At 44.5% G+C, this 14,956-nt stretch overlaps 1 protein-coding gene and 1 long non-coding RNA gene across 5 annotated transcripts in view; one reads left to right on the top strand and one right to left on the bottom strand.

The window, feature by feature from the left end:
• Dapp1 (dual adaptor for phosphotyrosine and 3-phosphoinositides 1) overlaps positions 1 to 14,956 on the bottom strand; it is a 50,543-nt gene that overhangs the window by 22,866 nt on the left and 12,721 nt on the right. Inside the window, exons 2-3 of one of the 3 annotated variants that reach the window (NM_011932.3) lie at positions 12,009 to 12,131; positions 7,570 to 7,703 (exon numbers count right to left, since the gene is read on the bottom strand). In NM_011932.3, coding sequence (NP_036062.1) covers positions 7,570 to 7,703; positions 12,009 to 12,131 — 257 coding nt within the window. Of the gene's footprint in view, positions 1 to 679; positions 1,071 to 7,569; positions 7,704 to 12,008; positions 12,132 to 14,956 lie in introns of those variants that run through there. The other 2 variants (NM_001310753.1, XM_017319585.2) reach the window with 2 other exon arrangements.
• Positions 1 to 14,956, top strand: part of Gm19708 — a 72,563-nt gene that overhangs the window by 10,110 nt on the left and 47,497 nt on the right. The gene's annotated exons all lie outside the window — the stretch shown is intronic.

Consider the following 14,956-nt stretch of genomic DNA (forward strand, 5'->3'; position numbering starts at 1 on the left):
CATCTATTTTTTAAAAGAATGGCATTTAATTCACCTCTCTATTTTGTCTATTTTAGCAGGCTGACAGTATCCATCTGGTGGTTTGTTCTCAATACTTATTTGTTAAGTAAGTGTGAAAATATTCACCTATGTTTTATTTATACTGCCCTGGGGTTCAGAACAAGGTTTTTCAATTGTCACTGTGTGATTTTCTGGCCCCTGTCATTGAGAGGTGGCTTTCTAGGGGTTGGGGTCCTGTACGAATAGTCCAGTTCTTTTTCTTGTCTACCGTGGTGCTTGCCTGGCACACTTTAACCAACATGTACACGTATCCCAAGTCTAGCCTCCCAGAGGCAAACACACTGAGAAAAGAGAAGTAGACCAATTCGTCAGGGCAGAAGACTTCGTTCAAACGTCAAGCCAAGGGAGGCCACTTATTTTGGAGTGGTCCCCTGACTCCACCACACATATGAGTACAATAGGGCCTCATGAACAGCCGATGAACACATCTGTCATTAATTGTTTCATGCTATACCAAAGATCTTACAGCTCCCGCCTTGAATCTGATAGAATCAATTACCACCACGGGGTTTAGTGAATGAGTCATACTGCAGAACGTCTCTGCTGAGAATCATTCTAAGTCTTTCATATCTGAAGTTGTTCTCCCTTCACAAGGAGGCACGAAAGTGTGAACCGTTACCGCAAGCTCGATTTTAGACGACGATGAAACCAAAGCTCAAAGCTCAAAGAGGTTAACAGTGGGCCTGAGAACACAGGGTTGGCAAACGGCAGACTCCAGAGTGGAATGGCGACCTTGTGGGTCTGCTCATCACAACGCAGTCACTCTCAGTCTCAGGTGTCCGGCACCATGGGAACCTGTGCTGGATGCAAACTGCTCTCCACGGTGGGGGGAGGTTCGCGCATGCGTAAATCAAGGTTTGACGAAAACGAGTTACAGGGAGTCAGCCTCAGGAATGGGGATATGCAAATTGGCTTCTTTTCTCATCATACCTGTTTTCTCCTTTGTAAAGGGGAAATTAAATGGTCCCAAGATACCTTCCGTTTCTACCTGCCTAGAAAGCAACTCAAACACACAGGCCCCAAAGCGGGAAGAGGATGGTGGTCCTGCTTCCCGTAACTATGCCACTCCTCTGAAGGACTTAGTTCCCAGCTCCCTTTCATGGTAGCTTCCCATTCTCCATCCTCAGGTAATTTTTCTTTACCTTATTTATTTATTTATTTACACAAGCAACTTGATGTTCTTTCTCGGGAGCTATGCAGTCAGGCCTACTATTTTAGGATGCTTTCTGGATAGGTTTTTTTTTTTTTAATGTTTTAAGATTTTTTTTTTTCCTAGTATAAGGCTTTGAATGGGGTCAGCGAGGTGGCACAGATACGGGTATAGGAGCTTGCTGCCAAGCCTGATGACCGGAGTTTCAGACCTGGGCCCCACGTGGTGGAGAGAAAGAATTGACTCCGGAAAGTTCTCCCCTGACTTTCTTATGGGCATTGAGGCACACATTAATACGCAAATAAAGAAAATAAACAAGTGAAATAAAAAATATTTAAACGACCCTCAAATGCCATTTTACCTAAATACCATGAGAATACCCGTAGTCCAATGGCGGAAGTTGAAGCGGATCCATTTTCTTTATAACGATAGGTCTACCTTACATTGCGAACATAGACAGTACCTGTTCCTTCCGAAGCTTAGCTTGGATTCCCTCCACCCTTGCACTGAGGCTTCCTAGACGCACAGCCTCGGGGGAAATAACATAAAGCCTCACGTTTTATTTCCTCATCTGAAAATGAGGTCACTGCCTGTATTCTTGTGGGCCACGGGGAAGATTAAATAATTCGTGTGAAAACCTCTGAGCGAATGCCTGGAACCTGCTAAACATGCCTCACTGTGGCTCCACCCCCCACGCCCCATCCCCACCCCTGCACCGTTTTCATTTGCAAACACGCCTCCCCTACCAACTGAAACGCATTTCGGGGCTGACCAGCGGAACGGAAGAAGCTTGACTTGGCAAAATTCCAAGTTGTCCGTTAAGTTACCTCCAAAAACACCTCAGGCAGTTCTTAAACTCTTAACTTCATTAAAGCACGACCCCCGGGAAACTTGCTGGTGCCACAAAGTGACTAATATGAGCTCTAACTTTTACCCAAGGCCCAGGCATCCCACATCAAAGCAAAAAAACAGAAGTGGAAATTTGGCTTTTGTGAAAGAACCACATAGGGTCTCCAACACTGCACCAATTATTCTAAAGGGAAGCTGCAAACAGAGGACCTGACTTGAAGCACTGTGCATGTTCTCATATGTGGATTAGGTGACTAAAGTTACCTTCAACTACTAAAACAAGCAAGCAAGCACCCCCAAAACTACATGGCAGTTTTCACTGGAAGCTATCTCAATATGAGCAAATGGTGCTTTCTCTTAACAATGCTTGGATGCCTACGTATAGATATCAGTGCGGGGAGACTTTGCTAATTAGAGGAAGAGTCAGTAAAAAATTAACTATACTAAAAACTAAATATATCTATAAATACATATTCTCAAATATCCAGGTCTCTGGAGTGCTGTGTATAAGGATTGTACTCTTTAGATACTATCATGGCAAATGGAATGAGGATTCTGGATTTAATCATCACCAGGTAGACACAGAACACAGAAGCATAAGCCTATGTCATGCTTCGCATCAGTTTTGCTGGTTAGAATCGCCAAAAGTGTTGGAGTACTGTGCAGACTACTGTAGGCTACCCCCCCCCCCCCCCCCCGGCATGTTAAGGAATCGATTAGCATTATTCTTTCAAGTTCTGGGATCTATCAGGACACAAAACCCACAGGAGTCCTCTCCTCATGGGGTTTATGCTAATATGCACAATAAGATAAAGTTAAGATACGTTCATTAAAAATTATACAACTATCAAATGTGCTGGAGGAAAAAGTCATCAGGTCCACTGCATAGCTCTGCTGTGGGCTTAGGAAATGATAACGTTTTGAGCATTAAGAACATCTTCAGAGTGTCTATGGATGGTTAGACAAAGACTTAGAATGAAGAGGAACTGTAATGGAGACCAGAGGAAGAGACCATTCTAGGGGGCTACACGTTGGCAGGAGCTTAGGTGCGATCTAGGAAACCTGTGTTCTTCAGACTAAGAAAATCACAAACTGGGCATTTAAGGAACAGAGAATAAGAATAAAGGAGAAAAAATTGACACTTAAATGTGTCCCTTTAGATCAACACTGCCAATTGTCTTTAAGACAAACATTTTCCTGCGACCTACAATCAAGAATTCTGGGTGCCATGCTACTGAAACTGTTATGCATCATTGTAGAGCACAAACGTGCAGTTTGTGTCATTTTATGAAGATCACCCTGTTGCTCTCAGAGGTCGTAGCATTCCCATCAGTGGGCAAATCAATACATCGCCTGCTGTAGGGCACTGTACATATTAGGCAAGCCCTATCTCTGAACTACATACCCAGCCCAGTTTTTAACAATAGGTTTTTTTTTTTTTGTTTTGTTTTGTTTTTTAAATTTGAGACAGTATCTTGCTAAGTTTCCAAGTCTGGTCTTGAATTTCTGATCCTCCTTTTCAGTCTCTTGACTGTGGTGGTCTGTGCCACTGAGCCGAGCAGACCATCTCTATAAATGCACACTCTTAGGCACTGCAGGCCAAAGCTGAGCCTGGGACTAAATAACAGGCACTGTCTAAGTTATTGGATTTTATTTCTGATTTTGGAAGACCTAGAGAAAAATGCTCTAGCAGAGCCTCGCTCAATGTGTGAACAAGTAGTTTTCCTGTACTCTTCTTTAAACCACAAGAAATTTGGCCTGGAGGTCTCCGGATCTGTCAGAGCTAACGTTAGGTACTAACACTTGTTTTGGTTTTGAGAGTGGGCCTTGCTATGTAGCCCAGGTGACTTTGAATTTAGTATTATAGGCATGTACCACCATTTGTGCCCACCAGAAGCCAATGCATAAGTGAGCAAGAAGTGGGCTATTTTTAGAAGGTGGCATCTTGCTTTCCATTCGCCATTCCTCATGGCCACAGTGGTGGCTCTGTGACTATTGCAGCCCTGCTCGGCTTAACAGACATTGTGACTTCAGCACACTATCTTGTGTTCCGGAAGCCTATTACTCCCACGGTGGGCAGATTAGAACACTCAAGTGTCATGAGTTGTGTCCTTTGAATAAGCTTGGATGGCTGTGGCTTCATCTGGTGGGAACAGATAAGCAAGTGGAATTAATGCATTCTAACTCGATGGCTTGAAGTCAGCAAGTCAAGTGCACACTCATCAGCTGAATCAGGGCTCCGGAAGCAGCAGATTGTGTATCAGATGATGGGTAGCACAGAGGACACCCCGTGGACAAGATGACGAATTTAGTTTTCGAGAATAGATGAAGTGGGAGCCTTGGTGATAACACACAGAACATTTTAACTTTGGAGGAACTACTCTATAAACTCCAATACTAACGCATTAAGCCTCTTTTTTTTGGTCAGGGTCTTGTTATGTAGGCCAGGTTATCCTCTACCTTGGATGTGTAGTCTAGGCTCACCTTGAACATGGGATCTTTTTGCCTATGTGCTAGAATTACAACTACCACTACACTTGGCTGTGAGATTTCTTTAGTCAGGATAATGTATTTACAAAGCGGCTGTACATAGCTCTAAATGCAATGTGACATTGACCCTACTGTGTGCAGGTGACCCTACTGTGATGCAATTTCAGGTGAGCCTCTTGTCTGATGACTGTGTGGGAACGTCTCAATCAAAATATATCGCATTCACTTTGGTCCCAGCCTTGAAATCTGCCAGAAAGCAAGATGTGTATGCACATCCATTCGCCATCCCCTCATTTTGAGAAGGTCCAGTAATGAGTACAGAGAAGCATAAAAAAGATTTAAATAGTGTCTAGGAAAGAAGTTTAAATGAAAGAATTAACTTTACTTAAAGAGGTGGCAAACAGATAACAATAGTGGTTTTGATGGCTACAGGATTCCTAAAAGATACTCATCCCTTCATTTATTTCATTTATTTCATTTATTTCTTCACTGATAGCAAATATGGGAGGAACAAAAGGAGAGGCATTCAAAAAAAGAATGTGGGGGCTGGAGAGATGGCTACGTGGTTAGGAGCACTGACTGCTCTTCCAGAGGTTCTGAGTTCAATTCCCAACAACCACATGATGGCTCACAACCATCTGTAATGGGATCCGATGCCCTCTTCTGGTGTGTCTGAAGACAGCTGCAGTGTACTTATATAAATAAAATAAATAAATAGTTCTGTAATTGAAGAGGATGAGGAGAAGAAGATAAGAAGAGGAAGAAGAAGGAGAAGGAGGAGAAGGAAAGAAGAAGAGGAGGAGGAGGAGGAGGAAGAAGAAGAGGAAGAGGAAGAAGAAGAGGAACAAGAAGAAGAAGAAGAAGAAGAAGAAGAAGAAGAAGAAGAAGAAGAAGAAGGAGAAGAAGAAGAAGCCTTAAAACACTCCTCTCCATTTCCAGAGATCAAGAATTGAATAAAACCAAGTGTAGGGTGGAGCACACACCGGGAGGAAAGCTGCAGAGATTAGAGAAGTCGATGTGCTCTCTCAGGTCAAGGTAGCAGTGGAAACTAATATTCCCATATGTATTTGTTTGTGAGAACGAGTTAAACACTGAGGAAACTGTCAGGGCTGATTGTGAGGATTTCCATCCTGGAAATTGACAGATTGACAGCTTTAGGTTCACACTCAGAACATTTTACCTCAAACCTCGTCTTTTTGTGAGCAGCCAGTGTGTGGCTCCTGTGAGTTGTTCATCTGTGTGCCAGACACTGACTCATACTGGGGTCTGTCCCAGTGACATAAGTGGCAACAGCAGTGATCAGTGATGCCAGCTCACCCCGCCACACTGATGAGCAGAAAGATCACTCCAGATATTACAAGAAAAATGTACAGATTCATGGCAATTAGCTGTGGCACCATCTCTCGGGCTATAGATTCTTGCAGTCTTCCCATTGTTGATAAACAGATTTTTTTTTATCATTTAAAGCAAATAAGGCTAGAATTCTAAACCATAAATTCAGAGGTGACCCTTTACTTTATAGATTATAGACAAACAAGTTAGAAAACTCAAGGGCCAGCATAGTGTGTGCTTCAGTATGTATAGAGAATGTCCATCAAAGGTCCATGTGCTAAAGGGATGTGACCGCCTGCTTGGTCTTATGAGAAGGTAGGAACAGTGTGAAAAAGTTAGGTCATTGGTGGTGTGACATTGAAGGGGATAGTAAAACAGGGATAAGCCCCACCCCAACTCCATCTTCTTTGCTTCCTGTTCATCTGCTGAGTGGTTCTCACTGCTGTGTACTCTCATCATGGTGACAAGGGGGTAAGGGGTCATGGCCTAAAACTGCAGATGCCATCAGACAAAATAAACTTACTTCCCTACCTGTATTCTCCCTTAGCTCAAGTATCCATAGTGGTTATACCAGTGGGATGTGGGCTGACAAAATGTGGTGTTTGATCTCTCTCTCTCTCTCTCTCTCTCTCTCTCTCTCTCTCTAATATATATATATAGAGATTATATATATATGTCTTCCACTTTGACTAACGACTGAAATGAGAAATTTCAAGTCCATACCAAGCTATAGGCCTAAAACTTTGGGTTTTTGTTTTGTTTTGTTTGTTTGTTTTGGGGTTTTTTTTTGTTTTTGTTTTTGTTTTCGGAGACAGGGTTTCTCTGTGTAGCCCTGGCTGTCCTGGAACTCACTTTGTAAACCAGGCTGGCCTCAAACTCAGAAATCCACCTGCCTCTGCCTCCCAAGTGCTGGGATTAAAGGCATGCGCCACCACTGCCTGGGTGAAACTTTGTAATAAACTAAGGGTACTATTATTATTATTATTATTATTATTATTATTGCTCATAAAAATGTCTTCTAGCCAACATTTTCAATATTGAGCACTTGGTTGCTGTGGGCATTTCGTGTGAAGTTTACCTTTGAAAATGTTCCTGATTAAGTTCTCAGGGTCTCACCTACACACACACACACACACACACACACACACACACACACACACACACACAGAGATGTTTCTAAACCTATCAGTTTTGTGTTACAAGCAGAGTTTCCTGTCAGGCCTGAAATGATTGTGAATTGGCTTGTGTTTTCTTTTCTTTATGTATTATAAAAGAGAACATTCTAAAGAAATTCTCTCTTTCCCTCTCTCCCTCTCTGTCTTATTTATTTATTTATTTATTTATTTATTTATTTATTTATGGTCTCACTATATAGACCTGACTAGCTATGGAACTAACTATGTGGATCAGACTGTAGCCTCAAACTTATATGAAGCTCTGTCTGTCTGTGTGAGCTTTTCATGTCCCATATCCCATAATTCAGAGCTTCTGAGGCTGAGACGAGAGGGTCACAAGTTCCAGGTGAGCTTGTGGCTGTGGCCAGGGCTCCGTGTTTGATGTATTCCTTCCCTATCTCTCACCATGCAATGTTCTCAGCCCCAGCAGAAGTCACCAGACTCCAAGCAGATCCTCATGCAGAAATATGTATTAATAACCATATTAATAAGCCAGGTATTTAGACAGCTTACCTGTCTCGCTTCCAATCAAAGGCTGATTTGCAAAATGCTTGACAAAATCCTTTAGAGATGAATACTCATTAAAGCCGAATTTAAACGAGTACCCAGTATATTCAACATGAAAGTGTTTGACAGAGTCTTTGGCTCTGAAAGAAAAGAAGAATATTATTTAACAAATGACAATTCTTTTTGAAGGTAAATATAGCAATGTGTTAGCATCACCATAAATAAGCCTTTGACGATGCGGAACACACAGCCATCAAAATCGCCAAGCACTTTAGAGGCTGTCACGTGTGTCTTCTGTCAGGGAATACTCTCAGGTTTTCACTCTACTTGAAGACATGAGACAGTTCCCCTGCCTTCTCTTCCACTGACGGCAAAGGTTCTTGAATATTAACGTCCATAAAGGCCATGAATTCAGAGACAGAGGTGACAGGCAGGACGTGTGTGTCCTTGGCCTTCCTCCCTAGTCTGGGAATCAGTCAGAAGCCTGCTTCTGTCGGTGAGTCACATGACCCTAGTCTTCTCCCTTGCCTGCCTGCATGATTATCTACGGAATAGAGTGTCACATTTCCAAGGCTGTCATTTTCCACTTCATCTTCAAGATGAAAAACGTTGTATAAAATCTCTCCTGCTCACTTCATTTGTTCATTTCTCTTCTCCCTAGTCTCACCTCCCACTCTGTGGCCAACACCCCAACTTCAGAATGTATCAGAGTCAACAGTAAGGTCTGAAGAGCCAGGTTGCTGGGTCTCATGCCCAGACGATGACTCAGCAGGTGGAAGGTTTTTAACAGACTCTCACCTCAGTGGATGTTGCTGATCTGGGGCGCCAGCTTCAGGGCCCCTGTCCATCTGGACCTGCTGTTCCTCTAGGAAGAGTTTTTTCCATCCTTGCTCCTTACCTACAATTGGCCCTTCCCATTGGTAAACAACCTTGAGTCTTCCTGAAACTTCTACCTCATGATAATTCTGCCTTATGTTGAGTGCCTTTTAATTTCTTGCTCAAAAACTTGCCTTCTTTTAAGCGATTGCTACACTTTGCTTTGTAGCAAGATTTGGGTCTTAGTGGCCCTATGAGACTAGACTTCTTCCCAACAAGGTCATCGAGTTACGATGGCTGGTCCAAGATGCACGCTTTCAAAGGTCTATTATTAAGGAAATGGACAAATAAATGAATAAAAATAACCATAACTCTAAACAACTGGCCTATGGATCCTGTCACCTCTGATGGTAGCTTCCCCCTGCTCCAAATGTTACCAAGTATTTGTAATGAAAACCAGTGATATTTATTTTAATTTTTCATGAAGGTGAAATACATGCAGTCTATTCATAAATAGCTTATGCTCAGATGAGTCACATGTAGATAAAACTTTAGTTACCATCTGTGATCTACCTGACACGCAGTGTAAGTACCTGTGTTCTCACATGTGCAGGTACATGTGTGTATAAGCACACGTGCACATGTATGCACATGGTTGTGGAAGCCAGGGGTTAACCTCAGGTATCATTTGTCAGGAATCTTCTCCATGGATTTTTTTTTTTTTTTGGCAAGGACTCTCACTGAACCTGGGGTTCATCAATTCAGCAAGTTCTGTGTGGCCAGTGAGCCCCAGGGATACCTCCGTGTTCTCCTTTCTAGCATCAGGATTATGAGCACATACCAACATTCCTAGTTTTCTACATGGGTTCTGGGAGTTCAACTCAGTTATTTTTATCTTGCATAGACTTAGCTATTACTGCCTAGCCCTATTTAGAAAATTTATAAATAAGACTTGTCAGGGTGACTCCAAATGTTACTAGATATAATTTTTCTCCCTTTGGCTACCTAATTTGTTTCCTATTCTGTACCTATCTCTCCTTCTAAAAAACGCATGTAGACTCACTGCCAGAGAATGGAAGTTATGCCAGGCAGAACTCATAGACGCTCCGACCCCAACTCCAATGTATAGCACTGTTCCAATTACCCAGGTAAGAACTAGTCAAGATGGAGTTGTGAAGAGATTTAGTGCATTGTTAAGTCTCCAAATTGGTTCACCTTAAAAACACGAAGAGTCTCTTGTGGGCCTGACCTCTTCATGTGAGCTCCGTGGAACGGAACTCTCTGACACAGGAGAGGGTAGAGAGGTGCTCTGGCTGGCAGGAAGGCAGCAGACAGTCGTGCCATGTGTATTACGCATGCAGGCCACACAGCACGGATCACAGTGGCATCTGTCAGTTGACACTGCTCCCTCCCTGATTGACAGCTAGGGGAACAGGGACCCTGGTGCTACCACAGCAGGGAAATGAAAGACAAGCAAACTAGGTAAGGAAAGGAGGAAGTGATGCAGGGGTTCTGCGTTTCTGTCAAGAGCCCCAGCTGCTGCTGAAAACATCTTTAAGTCAGGCTGGCAGAATTTGAATAGAGGCCCGGATTTTAATGTATGCAGGAACAGTGGCACGGTCAATTTGTGTTGTTTTAAGCCATGACAAATTTTTGGTGACTTGTTATATAGCATAGAAAGTGAATACCGAAGGGTCCATGTCTAAGAAGAGGATAAACAATATGTTAAACTCTTTGCTTTTGAGCTCACTGAAGCCTGTCAACAGTTGTTTAGAGAAGTACCTTTTTGTGTTTGTTTGTGTATGTGCATGCATAAACATTTACATGTGTGCAGGCATGCTTATATGTGCAAGTGCATGTGTATATCTTTGTGTGCATGTGGAGACCAGAGGCCAGTCTTGGTTATTGTTCCTCAGACAGTATCCATCTCTGGCTTACAATTCACCAAATAGACTAGGCTGGTTAGCCAGTAAGCAGTGCCTGTTTCCATAGCAACAGAATCGAAAAGATACACTACTATACCTGACTTCTCCCATCCATCCTTCCTTCCTTCCTTCCTTCCTTCCTTCCTTCCTTCCTTCCTTCCTTCCTTCCTTCCTTCCTCCCTCCCTCCCTCCCTCCCTCCCTCCCTCCCTCCCTCCCTCCCTTCCTTCCTTCTTTCCTTCCTTCCACTGCCCCTCCTTCTCCCTCTCTCCTCTCCCCTCCTCCCTGATTGAGAAACAGCTAAGAGAGTAAAAGTATTTCCCAGATTGGGAAGCTAGTGTAGTTGGTAAAATACATGCTTTGAAAGCATGAAAACCTGAGTTTGGACCCCAAAACCGAAGAAGAAAGAAGAGGGGGGAAGAGAGGGGGGAAATGGAGGGAGGGAAAGATGGAGAGGGAAGGGGAGAGGAAGACTTAATTAATAACAAAACCCAAACCCAAATAAACCAAAATGGCTGAACTAGACGCAAAGGAGCGAGGAACAGCATCTGGGATGTAGTGACTACCATCCCAAGTGTGCAAGGAGGTCAGGAACAGAAAGGAGAGAGGGGAGAGCAAGGCTTCCTGGGTTTGTGAAAGTGCTGCCACAGTCATCCAATAGCCCCCCCCCCCCAGGGTCATTATTAGCATAGAGCTTTTGCTGCATGTCCAGCCAAGGCCACAAGAATTCGGGAACATTAGATGCTTGCTACTAGAAGCCAGCGTGTCAAGGGTTCAAGACTACAAATGGGGCCAATGGGGGATTGGAGGAGAAACCCTAAATGCACTGAGTGTCCTTATAGGTGCAACTCAGAGGGACTAGATTAGCTCACCACCTGGGGGAAAGGGATGGAGTCCATAGAAAGAATTTAAAATTGAACATTACCCATTTAAGTCTGTGACTATGAACACTGCACGGTCACAAACCATTCTGCCTTTCCCAGGCAAGAAAGAAATCACAAAAAGGGGCTCAGCCCAGGAATTCAGATGTCAGCGCTGTCTCACTGTTGATTGAGCCGAGACAGACAGCCTGCTCCTTTGGGTTTCACGGTTTTCGTGTGTCTAATGACAAGTTGGGGTTAAATAATTTTCAGTCTCCTTTGGTTTTGACATTTTTTTTCTGCAGTGAATAGAATGAGAAATAATTTTTTAGTGCATGCATGTGTGCATGTGTGCGTGAGTGTGTGTGTGTCTCTGTGTGGTGTATGTGTATATAAGTGTGTGTGTGTATGTGTGTGGTGCATGTATACATAAGTATGTCTGTGTGTGTGTGTGTGTGTGTGTGTGTGTGTGAGAGAGAGAGAGAGAGAGAGAGAGAGAGAGAGAGAGAGAGAGAATGTGTATATATGTGTTTCTGTGAGTGCAAGTGCCCAGGTAGCCACAGATGTCAGACCTCCCTGGAGCTTGAGTTACATTGTGAACTCCCAAACAAGGGTGCTAGGAAGCAAACTTGGGTCCTCTGCAAGAGCCCAGTGCTCTCAACCATGAAGCCACCTCTCCAGCCCTGGACAGACTTCCTTACAATCTTACCATTCAGCATTTGAAATCCTTTAATCTGGTGACTGACCAGGAATCAGGGGGTATGTGTTACCTGGCAGTGTGAGTGCTGTGTAAAGAGAACCAAGTGACAGATGGGACTGAAATCTACCAAGTCCCTAGGCACCTACCTCACAGAGAGAGAGTAGAGCCCAGTCTGCTCATTGCTGTCCCGCAGCAGGTAGCTACCATCACGTCCATTGGAGAGCAGAAGGGCTTCGGCAGCATGGCGGGTGAGGTTGCCGTGATACCACCTAGAAAGACCAGAACAGGGCTTTCCTTCAAGATGAGCCATGGGGAACCCTTCTCTGGGGTTTCCCCTCAGAGATGAATTAGCAATATTCTCCATTTTAAGGATGCCAGAGACCAGGCTCTCAGCCCAAAGGAGAACTAGGAATTTCCCAGACGAGTGGGAGAAACACCAGTGGCACCTAGCAGTAGCCTATAGGCTGTGGTCAGAACAAGCTCCCACATTATCCTAACCTCCAGCTCCTAAGAATGCGACCTTATTTGAAGAGAAGTGAAGACAAGGCCGGTCAGGTGGGCGCAATCCAGTGTGGCTGGAATCCTCCTGTAAAAAGGGAAGGCTGGGGGACAGATTTCCATACAGAAGAACGCTGTGTGACCAGGATTGTATCCAGAGAGCCAGAGTGACCAAAACAGGTTCTTCCTCGAAGCCTTCTTGAAGGAGCCACTGTCATAGATGCTCGGTTTTGAACTTGGAGCCCTCGAAGCTACGAAATGGTCAATTACCCTTTGTCAAACTACCCAGTTTGTAAGACAGCCCAGTAAATGATAGTGTTGTTTAAGGAGCCTAAGCTAAAATAGCTATAACAGAGGCCCAGGGAGATGGCTCAGTGTTTAAAGTATTTGCCACATGCATGGAGATCAGAGTTTGTCTGTTTGCTTGGGAAGGGAGTTGAGGGGTGGGGGGGGGGAGTAGGAGAGAGAGAGAGAATGAATCTCTAGAGCAAGCTGGCTAGCAAGACTAGCCACGTCCACAGGCTCTGGCTTTGTTTGAGAGGCACAGCCTCAGTGCATTAGGTGGAAGAACTATGAAGAATGCTTTCCAACACCAACACTTAGCCTTCACATTCACAAGGACTCCCTCCCACACAGATGCGTGTGAACCTGGGTCCTCTGGAAGAGCAGCCAGTGTTCTTAACCACTAAGCCATCTCTCTAGCTTCGCACAGATATTGTTCTCACATAGATATTGTTCATCTGACTTTGGCTGTAAGGGAGCTGAAGTGGCTCAGACAGGTGAAGTACCTTGCCTAAGGTCTTGTTTCAAGTGAAAGGCATCACCTGGATTGGGAGCCCTCCACCCGCATGTCCACACACATGCAAGCATGCGCACAAACAATGGGGGGGGGGAAGTAAAGAAAAAAAGGTCCATAAATGCATTGGCCAATTTCTCTTTCTTTTGTCTGCTTTCACTCTTTTCCGAAAGAAGGAAACTTTCATGAGAAAAGCCAAGCTGTCCAGGGTCATGAGAAATACGAAGCTGTCCACAAGGAACCCTGGGGTTTCAGAGTGAGCATCCACTCTCAAGTCAAACTCTGTTTCAAGCTGATGATTATCCAAGGACCTGGGAGTTCCAAGGAGACTCAAGCTGACCGTTTCACATTCCTGGAATTTTAATTGATCTTTGTGGTTCAGAAAAGGTGTCTCCAGGAGACAGTTTCCCACATAACCATATCTCCTCCTCAGAGATCATCTGTGAATCTAGCTAATGTTCGGTTCTATCCCCATGTCCTATTTCGACAGGGATAAGAGCAGTCCAGGCCATGACCATGGCCATGTACTCTGGGCCTTTCTCCGAGAGAAAGGTCCTTCACTTGGTCTTTAAGCAGTGCAGTAACTCTGGAGTCATGTTGCCTGGGGCCCAATCCAGGTGACTCACTGCTCTTCCAGAAGACTCAGGTGCAATTGCCAGCACTCACATGGCAGCTCACAACTGTCTCTAACTCTAGTTCCAGGGGACTTGACTCCAATGCACATGAAATAAAATTAAATATTTTTCTTTAAAAAAGTAATATCTATTCCTCCTAGTCCAGCGATGAGGACTGCTCATGCCAATACCGCTGAAGTGACAAACAGCAGTCCTCAGTAGATTAGTGACCTTCCCCAATCAATGAGATTCACTCAGCTTATACCAGGCAGTGTCTCCACTGTGGTATACGATCCTTATTCTAGTTACTATTTTGACTTAGTCCAGAAAGCTGGACACTAGAGGTAGTTGCCAACTGCAGGGGGGCCCAGTCCCAGGGAGCTGGTGAGGCAGAGATGGCTAGTCATTCAGATGATTCGGGTGGCGTTAGGGAGGCATCGGAAGTGTCCAGGCAATGAGAAATCATTTGGTCAGCAGTGCAGGCATCGGTTGTGATGTGGCTGGGGCACGAAGCCTCCACCTGAGCCGCTGAGCAGTAGAGTGGGGCTGTGGAAGGAACCTGTGTTGGCCAATGTCACTTTCTCTGGCTGACATCTCACAGATAAAATTGAACAGTAGCTGGCGGAGTCTGGAACATGCCCCTTTCTCTGTCTATCATCTTTGACATTTCTTTTTATCACAGGCTTTTGTGTCCTTTATCTCCCAAAGTACTCTCTCCAGAGTACCTTTTAAGATTTGAATTTTGAATTGTCCCTAAAAGCTAATTTCTGATGTGCGGACAGAGCAGCACCTAGTTTGCCTGGTCTTGCTTCAGGGCACGCACAATGCCTCCTGCGCTAGCTCTGGTCTCTTCAGAATTGCATGAGGAAGCTCACACAGAGCCTGTTGTGGACAAAAGTTCCCGCCCATCATTTTTCTCTGTACCTTTGCAAGACTGGTATTTTTAGAATGACGTGTAGTAACAAACCAGTTGACTAGTGGGCACTTCGAAGAGAAAAGGTGAGCTAATGGGCGTCCGGACACCTTGGACCCAAGCAGGGGTGGGGGTGGGAGGAATGAGGTTGGGGGAAGGGAGTAGCAGAGCAAGAAGAGGTTAGCTTTCAGTGTGATCCCTTCTTCAGTGGCTCCAACCGCTCCGACCACTTTAGCTTAGCTTAGCAACTCTGTGGTCCCTCTCGGTAGCAAC

This window comes from Mus musculus, chromosome 3, assembly GCF_000001635.26.
Source record: "Mus musculus strain C57BL/6J chromosome 3, GRCm38.p6 C57BL/6J".
Lineage (NCBI taxonomy): Eukaryota > Metazoa > Chordata > Mammalia > Rodentia > Muridae > Mus > Mus musculus.